This window comes from Desmodus rotundus, chromosome 4, assembly GCF_022682495.2.
Source record: "Desmodus rotundus isolate HL8 chromosome 4, HLdesRot8A.1, whole genome shotgun sequence".
In the NCBI taxonomy this organism is placed as follows: domain Eukaryota; kingdom Metazoa; phylum Chordata; class Mammalia; order Chiroptera; family Phyllostomidae; genus Desmodus; species Desmodus rotundus.
The window spans coordinates 36,845,212-36,872,292 of NC_071390.1; the positions used below are offsets into that span (position 1 = coordinate 36,845,212).

General features: G+C 40.5%; 1 protein-coding gene across 1 annotated transcript in view; it reads right to left on the minus strand.

Annotated features, from left to right (window-relative positions):
* Positions 1 to 27,081, minus strand: part of CCDC6 (coiled-coil domain containing 6) — a 106,738-nt gene that overhangs the window by 32,293 nt on the left and 47,364 nt on the right. The window contains exons 2-3 of the mRNA XM_024561390.4: positions 24,821 to 24,970; positions 6,140 to 6,268 (exon numbers count right to left, since the gene is read on the minus strand). Coding sequence (XP_024417158.2) covers positions 6,140 to 6,268; positions 24,821 to 24,970 — 279 coding nt within the window. The remainder of the gene's footprint in view (positions 1 to 6,139; positions 6,269 to 24,820; positions 24,971 to 27,081) is intronic.

The window sequence follows — 27,081 nt, forward strand, 5'->3', positions numbered from 1 at the left end:
AGGATGGAGATGGGGAAGGAGAAAGCGGTCCAGGTGGAGGAAACAGACCCATGGAGATCTAGGCCAGGAAAGCACTGGGCACATCAGAGCATGTTTCAAACTGCAGGTCACAACCCATTAGTGGATTGTGAAATTAGTTGAGTCAGTTGTGACCTATATTTGGCTAAAAATGAAACAGGGTTGAATGAAAATCAGTGCAAAGCATGTAAGGTTGGTTGATGAAAACTTTCTCAGTCATATATACAGTAACAAAAACACCGGTGCACTGGGTTACATTTCAACTGACTTCTGGCTATGCAGTCTGCACTGGAACAACTGCAGCAGAGGGATGAAAGGACTTCACTGTGCCCGGCGAGGGAAGGAGGCACAATGGAGGATTAACCCTCCCGACAGACCGACAGGTTAGATATTCTGTCTGCTTCCCAGCAGAGATCAAACTGCTTGCCTGACACCACCCAGCTTATCCAGATGGAAGGAAAATTTGAACCTAGAGAAGAGCATCCCTGAACTACAACAGACTAAAATACTGTTGGTGCAAATGAATGCTAATGAGTGAGATTTCCATTCCAATTCTAAATCCAACCTGTAGATGTGGTCCTCTATAGTTTGGGAGGAAAGGGCATCTTGGACAGGCAAACATAAACCAAATTTCAGGAATGACTGAGAAAACGACACAGGACCCACTGCAGGGAAAGAGTAAAGTGTCTCACACATGGTAGGCGATCCTGTTCATCACGTGTCAGCTGAATTACATGACATGACTAATGCTCCACTAATTTATCCCAGTATTTTTCTCCTGTACCACCTAATGCACAGTTAGGCACGCAGTCCACCTGTTTACGGCTGCTGTTTTCTTCTTTCCCATAAGACAATTTTCTAAGCCAAGTACACAGAGGGCCCTCGTATCTGCTGAGCTGAAAGTCACTTAATAAATAAACCAGTATGTGCCTTTTAATGCTAGTTACCCTTCTCCAGAAAAGAAAAAAAATCCTTCGTAGTTGGCAGAAATCATTCAGATCAAGATTTCTTGACACAGAGAATATTCCAATTTCTAAATGTTCTTACCTAAGATGATGTGAATAGCAAATGAGAGGCTAACAGTGAAGACATGTTTGAACAAAAGCCTTCAGCTAAGGGCCACCAGTGTTTGTGAGGAGCCCCTAACAGCAGTAAAGTCATGGTGACTACACTAACCCAGTTTATTAGGCCAATACTATTAGTGCTGCAAAGACCTTGTAATTTTACATCATTCTGAACATGATTTTTTAAATTGTCTTTTGGAGTTAAACATTTAGGATGCTAAATAAATGCCAAAATTTTAGGGTAACTAAAATAAGTGATTAAGAACTCCTCCCTGGCTGGGTGGCTCAGTTGGTTAGAGCATGGTCCCGATACGCCAAGGTTCCGGGTTCAATTCCCTAGTCAGGGCACATATAAGAATCAACCAATGAATCATAAGTAAGTGGAACAACAAATCTCTCTTTTTCTCTCTCTCCCCTCCCCCACTCTCTTCCTCTCTCAAATTAATTAAAAAACACACACACATGAAAACACTCCTTAGCTATGTAACTTGAGGAAAGCCTCTTGTTTTCTGTCTGGGCTTCCATTTCTGAAAAAGCAGTATAGGCAGGTTAGGCCACTCACAAGCCAACTTGCTCTGTCACCAAGCAGCAAGCCGCGCCACGCCCTCCTCTACAGCAGGTTCTGGGCAGACAGAAAAGGTGAGCAGGAGGCTGTTGTCCCAAATCCTGGTTGGAGATCCGATGCCCCTGACTCTGGACTTCCTTGTGATTTCCCCACTGGCTCATGTCTCCACTAGAGTCCGGGGACAAAGGCAGTCTTCCCCCACACAGTCTTCCAGCTCGGAAACCCTACGAATTCATATATTGCAGAACACCAGCAAGGACAGACAGCACCATTAACAGCACAGAGACCTGGATGACGATCAAGCTGGTAACATTCCCTCTTTGAAGAACGAAAGGATCCCAGGTTCTGGGTACGAGGGAAGAATAAATGCTGTCTGACTGATTAAGTGTGCATGTGAAGGCCTGACTTTTGGGGAGAGAAACTTAACAACGAGGGCCTTCTGGCCTGTGAGCTGATTGGGGCTTACTTTGAAAAAAAGGCCAGGACAAACATGGTTAAGTCTCAACCACTGTTAAGGTCTCCTTTACAGATAATGGGCAGGGGCCTACTTACAAACCAGTATAATCCAAGCTACGCCTTTAAACAAACATATTATGGCCAACACAAGCCCCTGGTACAAGACCTTTCCATATCCCTTCTGCAGGTCCAACCCCTTAGGTTCAAAAGATGGATTATTTTAAAATTATTAGCAGCAACCACCTCATGGTGAGTGCTTACAAAGCAGGCCTTATGTGAGCCACCTTACGCTCTCCCCCATTCACCATATCTAACTCAGTTTGCTAACACTGCCATTTCATCAGTAAGGAGACTGAGGCTCAAACGTGAACGGACTGGGACAGCAGGACAGCCACAGACGAAAGAATGAATTTGGGCCCCTATCTCACACCGTACCCAAAAGTTAACTCAAAATGGATCAAAGACCTAAATGTAGAAGTCAAAAGTATAAAAGTCTGAGAAAACACAGGCATAAATCTTCATGACCTTGGATTTGGCAATGAAGTCTAAGGACAGCAAAAACCAAAGCAAAAAAAGAAGAGATAAACCAGACTTCACCAAAATTAAAAATTTCTATGCTTCGAAGCACATTACCAAGAAAGTAAAAAAAAAAAAATCAAAGTACATATTTGTGAATGATATATTTGATAAGGCACTTGTATCTAGAATATATAAGGAACTCCTGCAACACAATAATAGAAAGACCTTGAACAGATATTTTTCCAAAGACGATATACAAATGGCTAATCAGCACCTAAAAAGATGCTCAACATCATTAGCGATCAGCGAACTGTAAAACCACAAGGAGATACAACTTGACATTCACCGGCATAGCTATAATCAGTATAGCGCAGCCACTCTGGAAAACAGCGTGGCAACCTCTGCAGAAGGTAAACACAGAGGTACCATGTAACCCAGCAATTCCATTCCTAGGTATGTACCCAAGAAAAATGGAAACAGATGTCCACACAAAAATCTGTATATAAACGTTCACAGCAGAATCATTCATCATAACCAAATGGTTGAAACCACCCAAATCTCCATCAAATGATGAATGGATAAACAAAATGTGGTATATCCATACAGTGGAACATTATTTGTCCAGGAAAAGAATGAAGTATGGACGCATGCTACATCATGAATAAAAACATTATGCTAAGTGAAAAAAGCCAGTCACAAAAGACCACATACTATATGATTCTATTTATGGAAAGTATCTACATAAGGGCAAATATGTAGACACAGAAAATAGAGTAGTTCCTGCTTAAGATGGGTGGGGGTTAACAGCTGAGGGGCACACGGTTCTTTTATGAGGTGATGAAAATGTTCTAAAATTGACTGAGGTGATGGTTATACAACTCTGAATATGCTAAAACCAATGGATTATACATTTTAAATGGGTGATTTGTATGGTATGTGAATTATATCTCAATAAAGCTGCTAGCAAAAAAAAAAAAAAGTGAACCAAGATATTAAGCAGAGGAAACAGGTTCACATCTGGTTCCTTACAAGTACTGTGCCCAGGTCTGGAACGGTGCACCGAACCGTCTTCCAAATGACAAATGACCACTCTCCAGTCACCTGTCCAAATCGACACTTCTTCCAACAAAGCAGTGGTGGGGCATGAGACACATCGAAAAATTGCCTGCAAATAGCTTATAATTTTGTCAGAAAAGCAAAGGCATGTACTACACATACATTATTATAAAGCATAGTGTAGTGCATGCCTTTACTCTTCTGATAATAATCTGTAGTATAGAATACATTATATAATATAGAGAATGACATACAGTATATAATATAATACAGATGACAATTCCAAGAGATGACCACAGAGAAAGTCAGAGAACATCCACGGATACAGAACAGAGATTTCCTTCCACTGGAGGAAAAAAAAATAAACATTTCCCTTAAACAATGACTAAAATTACTTATAGTGAAACAAAAAAAGGAGTCAATTCCCCAACATTTACTCATCCTCAACCTGTCCAAAGCACAGGGGAAAACGTTTTACGATGATGTGAAATTTCTCCACCTTAATTAAAATAGGGACTTAATATCCCGGATCTGAGTTTATTTCTTCAACAGGGCTTAGCAAAGCATGTATTCCATGGTGGAAATCCATTTCTTTACTGTTGAAGTCTGAAATACGCACTAAGTCATTAACTCAGAAAGAACGTACACTTTGAACCTCATTTTAAAGGGGTTCAGTTATTGAGGTCACCAAAGAGCGGTAAGAGGGTACAGGCGAGCCACCCTGTCTCTTAGGGGCCTGCGTTTCTTTGACGCTAGGCCACTACCTCCCCCTGGTGGTCACAGCGAAAGGCTGGGGCTTACAGCCCTATTTCCCAAGACCTCCTTTGGAGCCTGTGAACAAGAGCAAAACTGTTTACATTATTGACCACCATCACTGTGAAGGCCATGACCAAGTGAAGTTCTCACAACACCAACTACTGGAAGAACTTCACTTGGTTAAGTCTTTATTAACAAGTACCACTCACAAGTACTTGTTGTATCAGGTACCCGAAAGGGACTCTTCAAAGCCTTAACTTGAACAGAACTACCTGGCTATTGCCCATCCTGGGAATTAAACAGGTGACATTTGGAACAAAATGCTTTTAAACTGTGCAGGGAGAATCTAAATTTAGATACTGTACACTAATTCTAAAGATAAATGGTAAAAATACATTACTCTGAATATGTATAAAATAGTCAATTCCTGGGAATGGAACTTTTTTTTTCTTTTATCTGAAAGGGATAGAAAAAAAAATTTAAGGCCATTATTCATAGTCTTGGAAAACCTACTAACATCCCTCCCTTCAACATATAGGTACAAGAATAACACAAAAAGTCAGCTAAGTTTCAAACAAACCCTGACTTTTCAAACCTCACATTCCCATCACCATTCATTCTCAGGCATAATGACGAAGCTGGAGAGGAAGGGTGATTGAAGAACCTGTCAGCACAGATACACAGAAAGATCCCAACGCTGGGATAAATCAGACAACTTAGCATGGAAGAGTTAGTCAAATCATCAAAATGGCAATAGGAATCCAAATTGTTAAGAGCTGGAAGATGTTAACCAATATACTGAATTTTACATGGAAACCAGATAATAGTACACCATGGTCAGCCTTGTATTCATCTCAGGGAAGTAAAATTTCAGGACACTAGAGTGGGGAAAAGCATTAAGAGCAGATCTAAGCCAGGAATTAACAGGTAACTGTCTGGCGCACCAACCGTGGTGGACCAGTAACAGCTGCCTACACTTCTGTGTGTCGGAGTCCAAGGACCTGTCCAGACTCCCACAGGCGAGGACTGTGACCAAATACTAATATCTGCCAAGGGCAATGGACAAAGGGATTATGCACTATTACTTTCTACCTTTTGTGCATGTTTAAGCTCACCATTCCTGATTTTAGTTTGTCCTTCCCTGTTTATAAACAGAAAACTTGGGCCCAAAGAAGTTAATGATGTTAATTCAAGGTTATACAACTAGTTAGTAGTTGCACTGGGTGTGCAACCAAGTCTATGACTCCATATCTGAATCCACAAATCTAGTTAGGAGAGGACAGGTTGCATAACAGGTTGTTAATAAATACAAAAAAATGCTAATGTTTGTTCTGAAGAACCCTAGAAATAGAAGCTTTAGTTCCACCGCCACACTGTCTCAGGAACTTTCACACAAACTATCCTGTGGTTAAAAACACATTCTTCCACCTTTGCAAAAAGGAACCTAACATTTCCTGTCTATAAATCAGTACGACACAACACATCTCCTGAAAGTTTATTAACTGCGGTTAGAGAAAGAGAAAGTACGTGAGAGAGTGAGCAGGTGCTACGCAGACCCTCAGTGCTGACTTCAGAAATGAAGTCTCCACTGTAGCAACAAAGAGCTGAAAGAGTTTTCACTTATATTCCTCACAGCATCTTAAAAGCTTAAAAGGACAGTTGATGATATGAGAAAAAACATGCGCAGAGACCTTTAGATTCTTACCTGCTCTAATGTCAGCTGCTTAGAAATGGTATCATTCTCCAGTTTTTTAATTTTCTTCATCAGTTTGTTGACCTGGAATTCCTGCTCCTGTTCAAGGTGCTGTTCTAACTCAGCTTTCTCATGCTGCAACTGGAAGGCAAAAAAGACACAGCTGTGGCAATCAAGGCACTAAAAAAGTGGCTTCAAAAGCTGGTTTCACTGAGCAAGAGACATCACCACAAAAGTTGTTCTCACTTACGCTCATCCATTCCAATGTGTGCCTAGTAACCTGTTTCTCACTGGTTGCTTAACTTACAGCCAACAATTACACTGCACACACACAGGTGCTTGATCGTAGCCAAAGGCCGAGAAATGAAAGGGCAAATGCGCGTGAGCATCAAACCATGATTAAGGCGGATTTCAGTTTTTACAAACATGTGATTGACTCTGTAGAGAGACTGGGAGGCTAGGAAATGAGGTAAGGGAGGAAACTTATTTTTTAACATATAACCATAGGCATAAAAATTAATAAATTATAAAAGAAATTTTGTACTGTCAGTTTTTATTAAATGAATTAGTTTACTCAGATTTATATACAGTGACTTGGCCATGTATAATGCGCACCCATGTTTTTGGCCCACACTATCAGAAAAAAAAATCTTTTAATTTTTAAAGTCAATTTATTTATTTATTTATTTACTTATTTATTTATATTTAGAAACAAAATCAATGATCATATTCCAGGTTATTTTGTATACAGAGATCATTGTTGCTTTCTAGAGTTATACTTTTAACACATAAGCATAAATAAAAGAATTAAAAACATTTATATAGATACGGAATTAGCACTTCCCCTTTATAATGTGCATTCTTATTTTTCCCTCAAAAATTTGGGCAAAAAAGTGAGCATTATACATGGCAAAATATGGTAATGTGTGTAGAGTAGGAAGAGATGTTACAATCACAAAACATACATACTTAATTATTCTGAATGCTATTTCCCAATGAGCTAGTAAGCATGCTTTGGCAAAAGTAAGGACAACTCACTATCTTTCTATAATGAGATCATACATCATACCTCCTACCATCTTCCCTAAAAACCAAGGGGAAAAGCCTCTTACTTACGTACTTAAAAGGTTATGGTGCCACTGGAAGAGAATATTCAAAAAAATAATTTACTCCAACCTTTGAAACCAAAAAGGAGTAACAAAAATCCAGTGGGCACACAACGGGTGGGGTTCTCATTAATAAGGATGCACAGTTTCCAACAGTTTCAACTGGGGAGTTTTGCCGATCCACAGTAGGGACTAAAAGAAACAATACCCACAGAGCCTAATACTTTCAGAACCAAGGAGAGATGAAATAAAACCTATTAAAACCAATAAAGCACATCCAGTTTTATTAGGTTTAAGATGACACTGCCCCCTAGTTTGTCCGTTTCTTTGGGCAGACACTGTGTACCATGTGTTAGGCAGGCACATCGCCCTATTTTATGTCACAGAACAGGTTAGTGGACCAAGGCAACTCCGCAGAAACTGGCACCCAAACACTGCTCTGAACCTCAAACCTGTGTTCTCCCACTGGTATTTGGGCAAACCTGAGAGGGGTCGACTTCGGACTCTTGACCCACTAATGCCCCATTCACCTTTGGCATTGGAAAGTCAAACGATTCACCACAGAAAATAACGAGCCGAGCAGGCTGGCCCAGAGGATGCTGCGTCTCTTTGTAAACCCCGTCTAGGGTGCAAGGGACAACAGAGGAAGCTCATCAGGACCCGATCAACCTCGATACCTACCTCTCCCCACATTCGACAATCTCCACTGCTCTGAAAGCACATATTTGGGTTAAAAAAAAGGAGGTTTAAAATCCAACATCGTCTTCTAACACTGGAAATGTTGACTAAACAGATGCTATGTTTTCTCCAACTGTTTTTGATATGCAACTCCAAAACAAAAAGCTGGTCAACCTTGCAGGGACCCAGAAAACAAGCAGACGTGAGGAGGTGCTTACAGTGACAAGTCTATTTTTAGCTAGCTCTTTAAAACTCAGGTTCTGCAAGATCAAGCAGTAATTAAAAGAACTAAGAAGAATGGACAGAGAAGAATTCCTGGCATTTCAGACACAGAAGATCCAAATGGGGAAAATATTGACGTACGAGGGAACAAATAGCAAAATGTGTACATCTTCAACTAACATTTTTATTCTATGAACATTTTCTATGTGCTGTCCATCCGCAGATGATATGCTAATGGTAGGTAAAACCTATGGTTACGGTATCATCCTTACCCTAAGGTAATTTATTAACACTACGCTTAAATGGTAGCTACTGGTTTTAGAAAAATGAACTTTAGTCTTATAACCTTTAAATCATTTGCATAAAGCTTTTCTTGGAGTAGCTACATTTTCTCCCAATATGTTTTCTATTGGTACTATTTTTATTTGAAAGAACCTTGTCTCCTTTTTTTAGCATTAGGCTTCTGTCCTGAGGGAAATTGACACAATAAAGGATGCAATCTAAAACTGAAAAATCTCTTCCCCACCAAGCAGCACTTATCACAGAATACTATTCTAAGAGAAGGTTCTCATTGGCTTACCAGAAAATATTCATATTTAGACGGATGGTCTAGTACTATCAATATCTGATTAATAAAATCCATAAAAGCTCTCAATTTTAAGAGGTAAAGCTCTCAGAAGCTATACCCCAAGGAAAACTTGACAGTAAAGATGTCATAACCAGAACTGAAGTAAGGTCCTTGGGTTCTACTAACACATTTGGAAAACATCAAGCCATCCTGAGCTCTGTTTGCCAAGAATTGTTTTCATCTTCCCCCAAAGACAGAGCTGAAGCGAACAGCTTTGCTGTCTGCTGCGTTCTGCCATCTCTCAGGTGACATGCAATGCAGAAGCAGGGCATGAAGTTTCTGAGCAGAACACTAGAGACAGAAAATGTGCTTCTTCCTTGGAACAAAGAATCCAGCAATAAAGAGAGAAAATCATGGGACGAGAGTTAAGATGAACAAGGAGAAGGAGGCAGAACAGGGGAGGGGGCCCAGAAGACATTAATAACCACAGAGTTCGCTTCACTACAGTCTGCCTGAGAAAAACCCAGAAATTGATGGTTTTAAATAGATACCATGTAAATTCAAACCATTTGGCCCCACAGGGTTTAAAACAATACCTTGAATTCACTTGACTATTTTAAAGCTGCAGCTCTTGAGTACAAACGAAAACCCGAAAAGGAAGCTGGTGTAGGCTGACCCGAGACTATCGGAAATACAGTCCAGTTTCATCTCAGAGCAGCATCTTCAACATGGGCATAAAGTTCAAGGCACAATTTTAAATTTCTAATCAAAGGTCTTAATGCTTTTATGAGCAATTTTAAATCTTCCAAGAAGGTCAGAGATCCTGAACTAGAACAAAACTAATTCAAACTAAGAAAGAGTCAAGCGAATTCTATTAATGTGTTTGAAATACAACTTATGTGTTTGCCTTAAATATATTTAAAGCAAAATGTTTACTTAGGTAGGTTGTTTTTTTTCCCCAAATCAGAATTTTCTGTAAATGCACTTTTTATAAAGTAAATCTCAAACATTATGGAATACTTATTTGTGCAGTGAAAGGTTAATGTTAACAAAAAAGAAATCCCCATGAAACTGAAATCACATTACATAACAGATGATTCACTGCAGTACAGTACATTTTCACTGGAATTAGAATTATATACATAAAGAATTGGTCCTTAGGATTCAGCATGAAAACTATTAACATAACTGAAAAAGCCATAAGCAAAAATATAACTATGAATCTGTAAGTTTTACGTACTAAAACTTGGAACATTTTCTCATTGTATTCGATTATATGTGGAGTCCCAAAGCGAACTTCGGCCCATTAAAAAAATACAAGTATAGCAATAATTTGATCTAAAACAGGTTAGATGTAAGCATCATTCGATTATCAGTAATTGTTGTCTTATAATTTACAAAGGCTTTCTGGAGACATTTCAGTGGTCCAGTCCTCTTGTATAGGAGATTCAAGAACTCTTCACTACATTTATTCTGGGCAAAATTCTCCCTAGCAGGTAGAAGCACTGAAAATCGTTCACCTGAGAAAAGGACCATAGGTGCACAGGTAGGTTGGCTGTTGAGGCAGGTCAGCATGCAGCAGGTGTGCCAAATCCCAGGCTGGGCTTGTCAATCCAGCCCAGGCCAAGTAAGGCAAGACTTCTGGGCACCTGTCTCAGAATCCAGCTTTCTTAACGCAACTTGAAAATAAACTCAAGCCCTGGACAGGTAGCTCAGCTGGATGGAGCACTGGCCTGTGCACCAAAAGGTTTGCAGGGTGAATTCACAGTCAGGGCACATACCTAGGTTACAGGTTCAAGACCCTGCCTGGACATGTACAAGAGGTAAATGATTGATGTTTCTCTTTCTCTCATGTCAATAAACATATGCTTGGGTGAGAATTAAAAAATAAAATAAAAACTAAAGAGGAAAAATTTGAAAATAAACTCAAGATACCACTACCCCTGTTTTCACTAGTCAACACTAATATTTCTCTGTGTACTAAGGACAGTCCCACAACCATCTGCACTGGACCAAGTAAAGGCCACCATAAGACAACCGCACATTAAGTCACTGTGATATAGGTAGACATGGCCAGATAGCCCAGCCAGACCTTGGGGTACGGGAGGGGCCACAGAAAATGCCCAAGGCAGCACCACAGTGCCATGTTGCCCCAGTAACCGAGCTAGCACAGCAGGTAACAACAGGTTCGCTGCCCCTTGGCAGAGACAGGGCAGAAGGAAGTCACTGTGCTGAGTTTTCATGAGGTTAGAGCATGATGAACAAAGGGAAAAGCCCTCCTACTTCCTTCTCGTTCCTGATTGAAGGGGAAACCATAGGACACAGCAGCACTTCTACCATAAAGGTCAACATGGCAGCAGGGGGAGGTGCTGACCTGCCAATCTAGCCTGGGAAAAGGATAGGATTGGCTGGGCAACTGGACCCTTCTGGAGTATGCAGAAGACTCCAATGGGAAATTTAAATGGAGGGGAGACAGAGTTGAGCTTCTTCCTCTGGGATTCATAGTATGGACATGGGATCTGAAGCATTTGTAGAACCATTGGGCCCTGGAAGCCATGTGACTGGGCAGCGGGCACTGGGCCCTGTGGCCAGCATGTCAGAGCCCCTGCACAGCCAGCCACAGCCTTTGGCGGTGGCCCTGTGCCCCTGTGCAGGAAGTGGCAGTGGCTGCATGGCGGTGGGGACTGTGTGCGTAGACTCCAGGGAGAAGCCTGAAGCTCAATGTAACCAGAAACAAGCTAGGCTGCCTAGATAGTCATTCTGCAGCCACCTGCGGTGTTTTTAAATGGGAGAAGGAACTTCAAGCACAGCCTTGAACTGGTCTGGCAGAGGGTGGCGAGGTTTTTTCTCTGGGTTTTCTGGAGGGGACAGGCTGTGAAAAAGAAGCCTGCCATTCTTCCAAATTGTATAGCTTTTAAATAAAAGACCTCTTTCTTTCTTTACCAAACCTCTGCCTCCAGAGTTTGCCTATGGGTGGCGGCTGGCTGCAAACCCCACTTTCTGTTTGGTAACAATTGGACTGTCAACAATCATCATGTCATTAACACGAGCTTTGAAAAGAATGTTCAAAACTCTCTCTCACAACACGGAGTCTCTCAAACACCAACTTTCACAACGGCTCCACGGAGCAGCCTAAGCAGAAAGTCAGCCTCCCACCTCAAACTCGGAACATCACCACCGAGTGCCTCACAGGCCCACACTAATTCCCACCTCCTCCCCCTGCTGTTACTGGTACTGGTATTCTCAGTCAACACCGCCCATCTCTTCGTTACCAAACGGCATCAAGGCAGCCTCCATAACAGCTGTCAAACACAGCTCTTCTTTCCATGCTCATGCCCCAGTCTAGTTCGAGTCTTTCACTCCTCCCCACTGGGCCACTGTCAAGGCCTCTTAACGCATCCTCCCAGATCTGGTGTAGGTCATCCTAGCAGACAAACACTAATACTTGAACACCCTGTTCAAGACCCTTCAACAGCTCCCTATGACTTGCAGACTAAGTTCAAACTCGTTAGCAGGATGCTGAAGTCCCTCCACAATCTAGTCCCTTTACAAACTCCCTGTGCTTGTCTTGTACTATTTTCACACTCAGCCCAAGAGACAGTCTAAGGTTTGTAAATATAAAATACCTTCAGGGTCTAGGCATCTAGCAAACAAAAAATAGATGACTCTTAAGTACAGGGAGCGGTGGCAACTGCTGTTAAAGGCAAAGCTTGCAAGTTTTTAAAATGAAACCCACTGTGCTGGCCAAACACTCTGGACACTTCTCTGGTCCAGGGGCTTCCTAGTCACACTGAACCCCTCTAACACAAGCTGTTGCGCATGTCCTGCCCCCTCCCCACCAGTCACACTGTAGCCTCTGCCTAGAGTCCCTGAATCTCTCCTCCCTCCAACTTACAGAAACTGGGGGGACGGCTCAAAAGACATCTGCACTGTGCCTTCCCATACACCCTAGCATAAGGTACACTCCCCCTCCTTAAGCCTGACAGGCACAAAGTGTACTTGGTGCATATTTTAATGCCTAGTTCATTGTGTTGTTTACATTCTTTCTATTAGTTACTTCTAAAAGTGGCTAACACTTCAAGGCACTAGTTCCTATGTGCCAAGCACTTTATGTACATCAATACACTAAATCACCATACTCTATGGTCGAGACTCCTGTCTGCACTTTACAAAGGATGAAACCACAGATTAGAGAGATCAGGTAAACTGCTCAAAGTCACACAGTTGTTAAAGGGTAGATTCGGAGTTAAAACCTAGGTCTCTAGCTTCGAAGCCTTTGCCCTTTTACCCCAGATGTGTGCTGCCACGCTCAGGCACCTAGGTACACCCTCAAGCACCTCGAGCACATTCTCAATCACCTTCACAGGACTGCAAGCTCTATGGAAGACAGTGACCAGGACTTACTCAATTCTGTTCGAGAGATCTAGAGAACACCTTATCTACTGATTAGATAAATGATACCCCCACTTCCTATAGACTGTTTTTCCCTGGATAAGCCTCAGAATGAGAAAAACTAGGCAAGTATAAATACCATTAGTGCATATGTAGTATCCTCAGGTGACCAACACCCATATCAAGGAATATGACATTGCCAGCTCCTCCAAAGCCTCCTGTGTGTCTTCCTGGTCACAGCCCCGTAACTACCAGACATAATCATTCTGATTCTTAAGGTATTTAACTCCTTGCATGTCTTTTTTTTTTTTTTTTAATACTGCCTATTTATTTCTGAACAGTAACTTTTTTTCTACCTTCTTCTGCTAAATGATCTTGTGATTTCATTCATCCATGTTATTGAGTCTAATTGCAGTTTGTATTTTATTGCCTTATTAGTATCCCATTGGTGAATATATCATGATTTCTCCATTCCATGAACGATGGGCATTTGGGTCATGTCTAGTTTTTTACTATTATGAACAATGCCACAGAGAATATTCGTCTACACACCTGGTGCACACGTGCACACAACATGAAATAGATCCAGGAGCAGAAATCCTGGGTCATAGACAATGAGTATTTCCAGCCTCATTAGGTAATAACGAAGTGTTTCCAAAATGGTCGTAACCATTTCCATGCTGAGTCTTGTTGCGCTGTACGTCCCCTCTCCTGATCACTAATGGGGTTGTGTACTTTTTCATGTTTACTGACCATTTGGCAATCTATTCACGTGAAGAGCTTGTTGAAGTCTCTTGCCATTTTTCTTGAGAGTTGTCTGTTTTTCTTACTGATTTGTAGTTCTATGTCAGTTATATATGTTGCAAATATCTCCTTCCACTCTGGTTTGTCCTTGCAGTTTCTTTACACGATTTCCTATGATACATCTGTGGTTCTCTTCCTAGACAACACTGCCATATTTATATCTCTAGACCAGGCTTCTCTGTCCAGAGAACCTCTGTCCAGCTACTTATTTATCTTCATTTGGATGTCTAGATAGCTCAACTAAACTTCTGACCTTCTCACTCCAAGTCTGCTCAATACTTGTGTCTTTCCCATCTTAATTCTTCCAGTTATGGAAGTATTTCTAAGTCTTCCTTGATCCTGTCTTGCTCACACCCATTTCTAATCCATCCTCAAATCCCACAGGATATTCCTTTAAATGCATGCTAAATCTACTGGTCACCATCTTTACTACTACCATTCTAGAACAATCTACCCAATCTCTGTATGGATTACATAATATCCTTTAAGAAAGCTCCTGGCTTCCCCCTCCCCCCCCTGACTCTATAATCTCTTCTCAACATAGCAATCAAAGCAAGATCATTTCACTACCTTGCTCAAAATCCCCTGATGGCCCCCATCTTAGAGTGAAAGCCAAAGTCCTGACCAGAGCTTGAAAGGCTCTACGTGATCTGCACGCTGGCCATCGAACCCCCAGACCTATTACCTCCCAATCTCATCTCTCACTCCCCAACCCCCAAGCCTCCATTCCAATTACACTGGCCTCTCTGCTGCTCCTCCAATACAGCGGGCGCAATACCACCTCAATGCAGCAGCAATTTCTTGTTCTCTCTGGCCTCACCGCTCTTCCCTCAGAAATCCACATGACTAGCTTCCTCTTTTCCGAGATTTTGCTGATATTACCTCGCTGTCTGACTTAAAATTTTCAACAGCCCCTTACCTGTCTTTACAGTGTTCTATTTTTTTTCCTGTAGTGCTTAATACATTCCCATGGTGTTTGAAGCTATCTTTTAAGTTTTCACATTCAACTGGTCATTGTTAATTACAGAAGTACATTTTTATGTGGAAAAACTCAATTATTTACCGGGAGGTTCTTTAAGATTTTCCTATTACCCAGTCACAAATGAGTGGCAGTCTTAATACCCCTTTCAATCCTTCTTTTTTTTTGCCTTTCTGCACTAAAACAATGATGAACACAAGTAACTACAGCAGGCATCACGGTCTTGTTCTTGATTTTAAAGGGAAAGCTGTTAAATTGTTGTAATTAAACACAATGAACTTTATTAGTGCCTTTTTAAAGACACTAATAAAGTTCTTGGTCCCCTATGATTTTATCATGAATTGTTATATTTTATCAAGTCCCTTCTCTCCATCTATAAATATATTTTTCTTTCAATTCTGTGAAAATTGCAAATTACACTTACTAATTTCCCACTGTTAAAGTAACCTTGCATTCCTTGTATAAATGCAATATGGTCAAAGTTTTATCCTTTTAATATACCGTTGGATTCATTTTCCTTGTATTTTATTTAAGATTTTTGCTGATGATTGGTATTTCCCTGTAACTTGCCTTTCTTGAGCTGTACTTAAGTTTGACCTTATGGTTATGTTAGCCTTAAAATAAGCTGAGAAGCGTCTTTTTTTTTTCCAACTTTAGAGTTTACAGAAAATAGGAATTATTTCATCTTTGAATGTCTGGTACAAGTCTTACTTAATGCAACCATTTAAGCCAGAAAGTCTTTTTCTTAGTCTGCTGATCAATGAATGACTCAATTTCTCTCATAGCTTAAAAAACTCATGCTTTCTATTTCTTCCTCATTCAGTTGTAGAAAGTTATGTTTCTCTAAGAATTTTGTCCATTTCATCTAAAACTTCAAAGGTACTACCATATACTTACTCATAAGTTACTCACTTATCTTTTATCTTTTGAATGTTTGTAAGAAAAGTTGTGATGTTCCCAGTTTCCTAACAAAGATGTCAAGCTTGGCTTTTATTTTTTTGAATGTAGTAAACACGGCAGTCGATATGTGATAAATCCAATATCCAAAGTCTCTGTGAAGTCCACTTCTGTTCTGTTTTCTGCTGGTTTACCATTCATGAAATCTCCTATCTCCAGCTGCCTGGCTCTCCTTGTGTACTGTATTGGACAATGTATGTGAAATTTTAATTGTAGGAGAAACTTATGGCCTAAGCTGATGGTATCTTCCCCCAGCAAGTTTCATTCTCTTTTGCCAGTTTGGATCCATCTTAATCCAAAACCAAAGCTTCATGTTCTCTAGTTCACCCAGATGACGCAAAACGGGTATGCTCGCATCCTGGAGGTGCAGCTCTTCACGAATCCAGCTTGAATGAAGTGGGGGTGATCTATCACTGTGTCCACCTCTGGCCAGCCCCGAGATCTGACTTCTGTAACACCAGCCCCACATTACCAGAAGCACGACTCGAGTTTCTCAGCTGTTTCTTAATGAACAGCCAATGCTCTCAGGACAAAAGCCACCCTGAGTGCGGGGTCTCAATTCCCATCCTCTCTGGAATCTCAGCCCAAGAGGTTCTTCCTATGCTGTTAGTTGTTTGACACTTTTAATAAAAATTTAAAAGCATTTTGTTTAGCTTTTATTCATCTTTAGTGAGGTCTGTCAGAATTATCTAATCTGTCATTTTCCAGAGAGGAAGACACATAACTTTTCAAAGGAGTGAAATAGCTAGGTCCTTCCAGAAAATTAATTACCCTTTAAATGTTATTTCCTTCTCAGCACTGTCAACACCAAGGACTGGAGTCAAGCCCTCACTTCCGAGCAGATGGCCCCAAGAGAACATCAGACTTCCCATCCACTCAGAATAACTAAAGGGCTAAGTTGGAGTTTCCTGGATTTCCAACTCTATGATGCTGCTTAAAGTAGTCATGGCTTTAAAGAAATCTGGTGGTTAGGAAGGAGGTTAGAAAACGATGCTCTACAAGTAAGATGAAGTCCTGTAGGCTCTGTGGTCAGCCTCCTGCACTAGAAATCTATTAAAACTAATAGTTTTTTTCTTTTAGCAAACAGAGAGTGCTTAGCCCAAAGCACAATTCATTCTAAACTGAGACATTATTATAAATTACAGTGAAAAGCCTCATCTTTCTTATCTAGCTTATGAATAAAGAAGGAAAAGAAAGGTTAAGACATCTGTAAGATATAACTGTATTTTAAGGTAATTACTGGGCTGGCTGTAGTTCATAGTTTGAAAATAAAAAGAACCCTACACCAAAAATGCAAAACACTACAACATTTATAACTGCAAAGCTTTAAAAGCATTTGAAAAGCGTTTCCAGGGATTGATACAAAAGTATCCTTCAATAATCAAGATTTACCTTTTCAAATAGAAAGAAAATGCTCACCTCTATTCTGGTGAATAAATCAACTTCTTAGACCTAGCTTCATCTAAGTATTTTTATTTTCATTTTACTTTTACTGTTAATTTCTCTCTACCTGCATTTTCTCACATTTTGTCAGGAAGTCAGCATAAGAAGCTTCTCAGCCCTTACTCATGGCATGAAGCCCTTACAGTTTGGGGAATCGTGCTGGTACATCAAATCTAATCACAACGTCAACACAGATACACACACTTTGAAAGAAACTCAATGATGACTTAAGACTAAAGGAGTGCATCAATGCTACTCCTTTCTCATCATTAATGCTACCGTACTTTCTAATCATTATGCACCTTATATTGGACTGAGAGATTTTTAGCATGCAACTAACAGGAAATTTCCAGTTTCTAGTTTGCCTTTTAATGGTTGCAGCATTTAAAATGCATTAAAAACATCCCAGGAGCTCATGGCAGATGTATCGGGAATGCAATGCATAAGCTCCTGTTCCATGAAAAGAAACAAGGGACAGACAAAGCTGAGGGTCAGCTAACTTGGAATGAAAATCATTCTCACTCACACACACACTCTCTCTCTCTCTCTCTCTCTCTCTCTCTCTCTGCCCCAACTGTTCTGTAAGCTATTAGGTGATACCAATTTTTTCTGACCAGCTCTAATAGCCCTGAAAAACTAAAAGCCAAGCAGTCCGCTGGTCTGCACCTTAATAAAGAACATATTTCAAGTCTCTCCTCCGCTGCCATTGGGAGAGCCAATTAATCTGAATGGATGCAATGGCAGTCTTAGTCCAGGTGCCCTTGAAATTAACAAATGGAGTTACATACATTCGTATCTTTATGACATGAGTTTACTGACTGCACAAACAAAAATCACTTCACTGCCATCTTAATAACCTAGGTAACTTGGAAGGAAAAAAAAAGACAGCCTCAGATTCTGGTTTACACGCTTGAGAAGAACGGTACTGAGAGTCTCTGCTCACTTCTTATACCTGCAGCCACATGCCCGCTACCCAGAGACACAGCCTTTCTGGGGTTAGGGAGGCATCTGCTCCAGACGACCGAATCCATTAAGATGGCACTGGAAGGAGAAACTACTCCGGAACAGAGGGGAGGAGAGGGAGAAGGCAAATAAAGTTTGACAAGCCTCCATCTAGGTGAATGGACAGACTTGGAGATTTGTTAAACTTCTTCCTCCCAGGTTTTATTCCTGTGCTAACAGAGATGAAAGAATAATGCATTGCATGATATCATTCTGAACCACTGCTCGGCCATAGATCATTCGGTAGAGGCAGCTTCAGCAGTGGTTTCTGCCCACAACTTCCTTCCTTTCCGCTATATATCATCTTTCCATAGATGCTAGGAAACTTCAACCACTTTAATTCCAGGAGGCATTCTAACCTCAGGGACCAAGCTACTAATAGGAAGAATAAGCCATGCCACTTAACAAGTGATCCAGAAAACTTCTATTCTTAAGTACTTTCAATAATCAATAAGAATGTGCCCTCCCCCAATAAGGATATGGGTATCATAATTTCTATTATAGCTATAGTGGCATTTTCTGAGGACCAGATCCAATTTCAAATGCAAATCAAAATTACAATACTACAAACCTATTTTTTATTTTAAGGTTTGAAATTTCAAAGTCAGATCAGATTGAAAGGAATCAGAGATATATGTAATGCTCAGTATTCTTCTTATCTCAATCCTGTTCCAGGGTATTAAAAAAAGGGAACAGTATTAACTAACTTTTGGCAGTGGGATGGTTCAGAAGACTGTAGGCAACAATTGAACAATTTCTTTTTCCAAAGAGCAGGAAGTGAACTTACGTATCAGGCTTACATAAAAGCAAGTGAGAAAATCCACAATTGCTAAAACCATTATTCATCTCAGCAATGACAGGTCTTCCAGCTGGCAATGGTGAATGGAGGTTAACCGTTAGCCAGCGGAATTAGGAATTAAAAAAAAAAAAAGCTTGAAGCCGGTGGAGTGAATCATATCAAGAATGACAAGATGGTTAAGCTAATCATCAGAGTGTCTGTGTACACCAGTTATGAACAATTTGGGCAGTCTAGAATCTTCTATCACCCACAAATGAGCCTGCCTCTGCAGGGAGCTTCAATGTATTGTTGTTCATGATGAACAGATACAACTGTAATACAGGACTCTGAGTTTTCAAAGTCAGGGACACAGAAGGAGGTTTCAAAAGGTAATTATAAAGCAAGCATCAGAATTTTAAAATACCCTCTTCAGAAAATAAGATAAGCAAACGGTCCCCCTTTTTCTGCAGTTTTGCTGTCCACACAGTTTCAGTCACCTATGGTCATTTGGGGTCCAAAAATATTAAGAGGAAAATTCCAGAAATAAACAACTTCTAAGGTTTAAATTGCATACTGTTCCGAGTAGCGTGAAGAAATCTTGCACCACCCCGCTCTATCCTGTCTAGTACGTGAATCATCCCTTTGTCCAGAGTAGCAACGCTACAGAGGCTCGCAACCCATTAGTCAGTCAGTACCATCTTGGTTATCAAAATGACTAGCAGGAAACCACACTGCTTGTGTTCAAGTCACCCTTATTTTACTTAATAATGGCCCCAGAGCACAAGAGTAGTGATGCTGGTAATTTAGACACGCCAAAGAGAAGCCGTAAAATGCTTCCTTTAAATGAAAACGCGTGTCTGTACAGGAAAAAACATAGTATTTATAGTATATATCCATATACATAATACTCTCTGCAGTTTCAGACACCCACTGGGGTCTTGGAATGCATTTCTCATAGATAAGGGAAAACTACTGTATTTTGTAATTGTGAAAAAAAATTCATGTTGTTTTTACAAAATTAGAAGGAAAAGGGCACAAGAGATTAGCCTAACTTGTAAGTTCGGTACCCAAATATAATTACAGCTAACGTTTGGAGAGTAGCCACTCAGATTATTTGACATATAGCACTGCATGAATTTAAAGTGTATAACATATTGATTTATATACTGTAATGTGATTTGTAGTGAGAGCACCTCCACCACATCACAGAATTATCACTTCTTTTTCTGTGGTGGGAATCACTGAGATCTAGTCCCTTCACAAGTTTGATTAGAACATAACGTTGTTGTCTGCCTTCACTGTACTGTTCATTAGGCTTTTTTATTTAACATGCACTTATAAATCAAATTCTGATGAACAGTTTGCTCACCCAGCATTTCTTGTACATTTTAATTACAAATTATGATTAAACTACAACCTCTCTTCAAGGCATTCCAGGGCAGAATTTAGTTCTGATACAGGCTTATGCTGAGTTTACCAAGAAGTACAAGGAACTTCTCAATCGGACAATTTTCACTAGTCAGGTAATCAATCCCAGTCGAAGCTCAGAAGGATACAGATTTTTCGGACAAGAATTTTTCCAAAATGAAGATATAATTTTGTGCCAATTTATCAGCTGTATGCAAAAGCAAGGGAGAAAAACTGCATGTTCTCTTGTGTGTGTGTGTGTGTGTGTGTGTGTGTGTGTTTATTTCAGTGCGCATTAACATATTTGGAGGTGTTTAAGCTGTCTCCCAAACTTGACCTTCCAGAAGGGCCAAGAGCTGTCGTCCTCTCATTTCACTTGAAGAAACTGGATTCAGTTTATAAAGGTATTAGATACCAGCTCATTCAGCAAATGGGAAGGAAGGTGTCTCCTCCACAGTAATAAGCTCATTTTGTTCTCAGGCCCAAAGAATTCCTTTGAAATGCACATAAAAGCAATGTCCAATCAGTCTGAGAGACAACAGCCAAAGCATAATGACAAAACCAAAATTGTTCAAGAAACTGCCTCTCAGTGGCCTTTGGGTGAAAAATGCTGAACACTTTCATGGAGAGCAGATCAATTCACTCATTTTTCTATCTGTGACACCTGCTGTACGGTCTCTTAGCAGGCTTTTCACAACAAAGTCCTATCCAGAAGCAACATCCTAGAGAGCCAGATTAAAGTAATTACATAGTTCAAAAAGTCTACTGGTACCAATTACTCTAAAAGTCTTCCAGATGGAGATCACTCCTTCCACACTGGGTGGCAGAAAATGTGAGCCTTCCACGAAGGACTGGTTGAATCGAGGAAATACACACTGAGGAGCCTGGGGATGGATCACAAAGGCCCTCAGCCTTTCTTCCCTGCAGTATCCAAGATCTCCCCAACTCACAGGAGAAGAGGGCTTCTTGGGTATTTACCACAAAATGGCATGTAGTGATACCTGATGTTTAAAGTGAGAGATCACCTATTGTACGCAGAACAGACATAGCTCTAAAGAGACAGCAAAACCACACTCCCTGCCACCCGTCTCCATTCCAAAGTCTAAGAACCAGGAGTGGGAAATGACGAGTTATTACTGTGTACAGAGTTCGTCTGAAAAAGTTCTGCGGATGGATAGTGTGATGGCTGCATAACAGTGTGAATGTATTTAATGTCACTGTATTACACATTCAAAAAATGACTGAAATGGAACATTTTATGTTTATTTTACTACATATGTACCTCCTAAGAACCAAGCCAGGATTCATGAGAGATTATCTCAGAGACCTGCTGACCACTCATTCATCCAGATACTGTGAGTTAGATCACTAACAAGCTACAGACCCATCCAGAGTTCCCTAAACAGTAAGAGTCACACCTTCATACCATACCCTTTGTTTTGACGGAGGGCAAACCTAAGACCAGCACTACACTGTCCAGAGAGTACCCAGCCATGTACTACGAAAAATAGAGACATTTACTGAAGATACAAGAAACACTGTACATAGGACAATGATGCCTCACTCCCCTTCAAAGTAGGCACCTTCGGACCTCACACAGTTCTCCCTGGAGGGACAGACTCATGATGGACAACACCTTCCCAATCAAAAAATACAGTTAACATGGTCTTGATCTCGTTGCCACGCCTTCTTTGGGCATGGAGAACCAAGCAACTTCCATTGGGATGACTGGGTCTTCCTATCCAGATCACAGCCATAGACCCACCACTCATCTCTGGTTATGACCTTGAGGAAATCTGGTTCATCGGTAGTGGTTTGAATAAAGTCATTAGCAACTGCAGCACGATGTTCCTTCTGCTCTGGCAGCAGAAGCCACGGATTGAATTTTGTCACGACACATTTCATACCAAGATTCTGCATCAAAATCTTGGACCCAGTAGTTTTGGAATGCCCAGATCAGCTCCTAGTTCTCCCACTGTCAGCTGCCGATATTTGTTGACTGCAGCCCACACACGGTCAACTTTCTCAGGAGTTCTGCTTGTTGCAGGCCTTCCAGAACATGCATCACTTTCAACAGATTCTCAACCGTCTTTGAAGCATTTGTGCCACATTTTCATTTGTGCTCCACTCACTACATTGTCCCCAAAAGCTTTCTGAATCATCCAAATAGTTCCCACAGAGGAATGTTCAAGCTTAATGCAAAATTAGATGCAGATTTGTTGCCCTACTCATTCAGTCATTTTGAATGTGATGGCCACACAGTACACAGGCTCCCTCAATGGCATCTACTGCCCCCACTGACTAGTACAGTGAAGTCATCACTGTTCATGCATGCACATTCCAATCTACCCTCATTGGCTTCCAGGTTACATCAACGTCACGCAAACCGTTCTTGTTATATTAACAATGGCTGAACTCTTTCCAGATAAACCTTGTATTACTTTTGGCAAAAAGAGTTTAGTGTGTTGTTCAATTTAAATATAAGTTTCTTTACAAAGATCCAATGTCTCTCAAAATTTTTCTGACATATGAAAAATTTTTCTTTTGACCAAGTAAAACTATTTTTTCAGACATATGAATTATAAAAAAAGAATCACTGTATTTCTCCAAGTTATGGATTTAGAGGATGCTCAGAGCTTAAACTTTAAGTTCAAACTTTCTTATGTCAAGTGTATTTACTGTAACTAACTCCCCTTTCTGTTACTCATGGCTCTTAATGTTTTCACTCCTACTTCACATCTTATTTTAATGTCCTTGGAAAGTAGGTGGGGCATGATAAGTGAATGAAAGGCTGATTATAAACTACACACTAAAGAAGCACTCACAATGAAGATGAGTCTTTACAGAGAAAAGGAGCGTGATCTGGCTCGCTTTTGACAGCTTCATAATGTACTTTGGTCAAATAGTCCAAATATTAACAACCATGAAAGTTGAAAAAAATGTTTCTTACAATGTTAAAAATTAGGGCGCCTGATTACAACACACCAAACTCAGAACAAAAAACCATCATTGCATCCCTTTAGTTCTAGAAGCAAGAGGGAGAATAAGTTGTTTAATGCTGCCAAAGTGAGACATAGTCAAAGGCCAAACTAACATTCCCCCTCATTTTTCCCCCAGTAGAATGCACATGAATAAACAAAAAGTGTCCATGCAGAAATTCTGCCATAAATCTTTGCTGGACACAAATGCCTGGGTACCTCTGTTCTTCACATTTCGCCAGCTGCCATATAAATCAAATTTTTCTGCAAGATTATAATGGTATCTTTATTCAGTAACCAGGTAGAAAAATGGGAATAAAACAAAGATTGAGGAAAAGTTGCCCAGGCCACTATATAGTCTTAACACTAAAGTTTCTATACCAAAGTTTCCAGTCTTCTCTGATAGGATAATCCATGTTGGATGGGAAAAAAAGAATTTAGGAAGTTTTTTTTTCAGAGTCTTGGATATCCTTTTATTATAACCTCATTAAAATACACATGTCAACCAAATTAAGGAAGGAAATTGTTAGTTATGCCAGTGAATGGAAAACACAAGGGTGTGTTTCTATTTCTCACAGCCTTGTGACAAAATGAAACCAATGGTCCTCCTGGGATAGCTTTATCTCTGCTCACTATTTTGAACAAGCTGTGTTAAATGGTAAGAACTCAATATTCTACTTATTCTTAAGTCCATACTAAGTAACCCAGAAAATGTCTGCCCTAAACAAATTTTAGTTTTGTACTTCACTAGTAAGCTTTCGGTGGGGGAGGGGCGGGGAGAGAACCTTTGAAATAAAACAATCAAACCTTCCCATATGTTTTGTGTGGTGTCTTTTACATACTATTGGTGATTAATGTTAAGTGTTAATAAATGTCTGTTATTTGTTCAGCAACATATTACTTAGCCATTTTAACACACATAACCACAGATTGTGAACATCTTCTTTCTTTCCCCTAAAGGGACATCTTACTTTATATCCTCGTATTTTAGTACCAAAGACCCACTTCTGACTGCCCAAACTGTTTATGCATTCATTACAGATGCAACATACAAGGAGAAAGAAACCTCACACTTGGTATTAATCCTCTTATTTCCCAAATACTGCACGCTGCATTTGCTCCCAGGCTAAGGCCTCTGAGTCCTCAGAACTTCTTGAATGCTGGATAAAATATCTAACATTCCCTAAGCAGACGAGCTACGGAACCACAGTCTTAAGTACACGCTGCTGCCATGTTTACCCAGCACTTTTTAATCTCCAAAGAACATTAGCTGCAACCTCATCAGCAAATGTTTCAAGCAAAATGCTCTATGTCAAAGTCATTTTTTCCTAGAAAGGACAACAGCCAGAGAAGATGAGAGGGGAGAAAAGATAGTTTACCTGCATCAATTTTCTGGAGAGCTCATTAGTGAGGAACTCTTCTTCCTTCTCATAATTTACAGCAAGGGTTTCTTTCTCCTTCTGCAATGCCTGAATTTTCTTGAATAACGTGTTACTGATGAATTCTTCTTCCTGCTCAGCCCTGGCTTGCTGTTTAAAAACAAAAATTAAAAGGGAACAAACAAACAAAAAAAACCACATGTTAAGGAAACAGGAAATTTACTAATTGAAATATAGTTCTTATTTCCAGAGAGAACACCCATTTTAATTAGAGCTCTATTTTTAACTGTGAACCAACATACCTAAGAAGCACAAAACAGAGGAAACTCGGCAGCAATCCTATTATCCCAAGGGCCTCCCTGTACTATGTATGGTCCCTCTTCTTAAAGCAGTATCTCACAGAAATTAACAAAGATTGTTTTGGCAGTTTTCAGAAGCAACCCGAAGTCAATTGCCAGAATAGAGAAAGTTCCTTCTCATATGGCAAATAAGTCTAATCCTGAGGTATGTGTATCAATTCACATGTCTGTAAGTCACTACATCTCAAAAGTTCATACAGCAGGTCCTCGCATAATGTCGTCTTGTTCAAGATCATTCATCATAATGTTGATGAGATACGCAGGAACTTAACTCTTGTTTGTTATCAATTAGCCTGTTTGGCAGCAGTTCTAAGAACCTATCCACAATGTTAACTGAGGACTTACTGAAAATAAGTCCTGAAAATATCTAGGCAAAGAATTTCAACTCACTGAAAGTAAAATTACGTCACCTCTACTGAAAGGGTTGGCATATGTCATTGAAAAAGCACTACAAATACACACGGCTTCATTTGCATGTTCACTGAGTAGTTACCAGAAGGAAATAAACCAATAGCTGAAAAATACTTATGCAAAGTAGTAGGAATCCAGGGGGTAGAGAGTAAGGGTGGACGTACAAAAGGAGTTTCATTGTTTTACTTTATGTATTTCCCTACTGGGAATTTTTTGGAGGTGTGGGAGAGAAAGGTCAGGTATTACTGAATTTTTTTTTAATTTTTATTTATTGATCTTAGCGGAAAGAAGGACGGAAGAGGGAGGGGAAGGGAAGCATCAATTGGTTGTTCCACTTATTTATGCATTCATCGATTGCTTTTTGTTTGTGTCCTGACCGGAGACAGAACCAGCCACCTTGGCATGTTGGGACACTCTAACCAACTGAGTCACCTGCCCAGGACCAGGCATTACTGAATTTTAAAAACAGATTAAAAGGGGGTCAGGCGTAATTCAATGGAGTTGAAAATATTCTTCTGTAGTTCTGTAGATCCTCTCCTTCTACCTATGTATGAACAGAATAAACAGAAAAACCGACCATCCTTGAAGCAAATTAATGTTTTCAGAAAGAATGTACTTGTTTCAAATGGACCAACTGTATTCACAGCCCTTTTTAAACCGCAACATTTTGATGCATTAGTCCCCAATAACGCATTTCTGTTTCATCTGCCAAATCAAGGGAAGGAAAGCAATTCCAAGCCTGGTCCAGCACCTGTCACTTAGACTAACAGGAGAGCCAGAGGGCAAGACTCAAAAGGGCACCTGCATTAAGCAATTACCACCTTTGACTGTAAAAAGTCTGACAACCACTCCCGACTCTGGTGGTTTAGATTTCTGTACAAAGTCACCAGAGGCCCCGGCACCCACACCTGAACAGGCACAGTTTCTGGGGGTCCGTCGTTCCTGCTCCCCATCACGGAGGCCCGGAAGAGGCGCATCTGTCCCTGGAGCTGCCGGCCCTGCCGTCCTATAAAAGACTCGCACGCAGTGAGTACCAGACTGAGAAACACAGTTACGTAAAAAGTGGAGACCGTGAGAGAAGCTCTAGCACTCCACTTCTCTAAGAAACTATACGGGATAATCCAGGAGAGCCGAGCGATTAGCAACACATCACGGCTAATAAATCTGCATCATCAGCCAAGAGCATCCAGTGTGCAATCCGCCACATCCCCAGTGGCTCCCTCACACACCTCATTTCGTGTCAGCGAGTCTCAATGTCCGTTCCGCCCACTACGATCAAGGGAAACTACTGAGGACTGGTGCTTCCCCTCCCCCTTTAAATTAATCCCCACTCATCTTCAAAACTCATAGACTTCAAGATCTCATACAAGTGCAACGGGCAGCAATCCAAAGAATTTAAAGCATATCTGACACATATATCCAAGCCCACAATCTGCGCAAGCGAGATTGACAAAGTCCTGTATGATTTGAATTTTGCTTATTCTAAAGTTA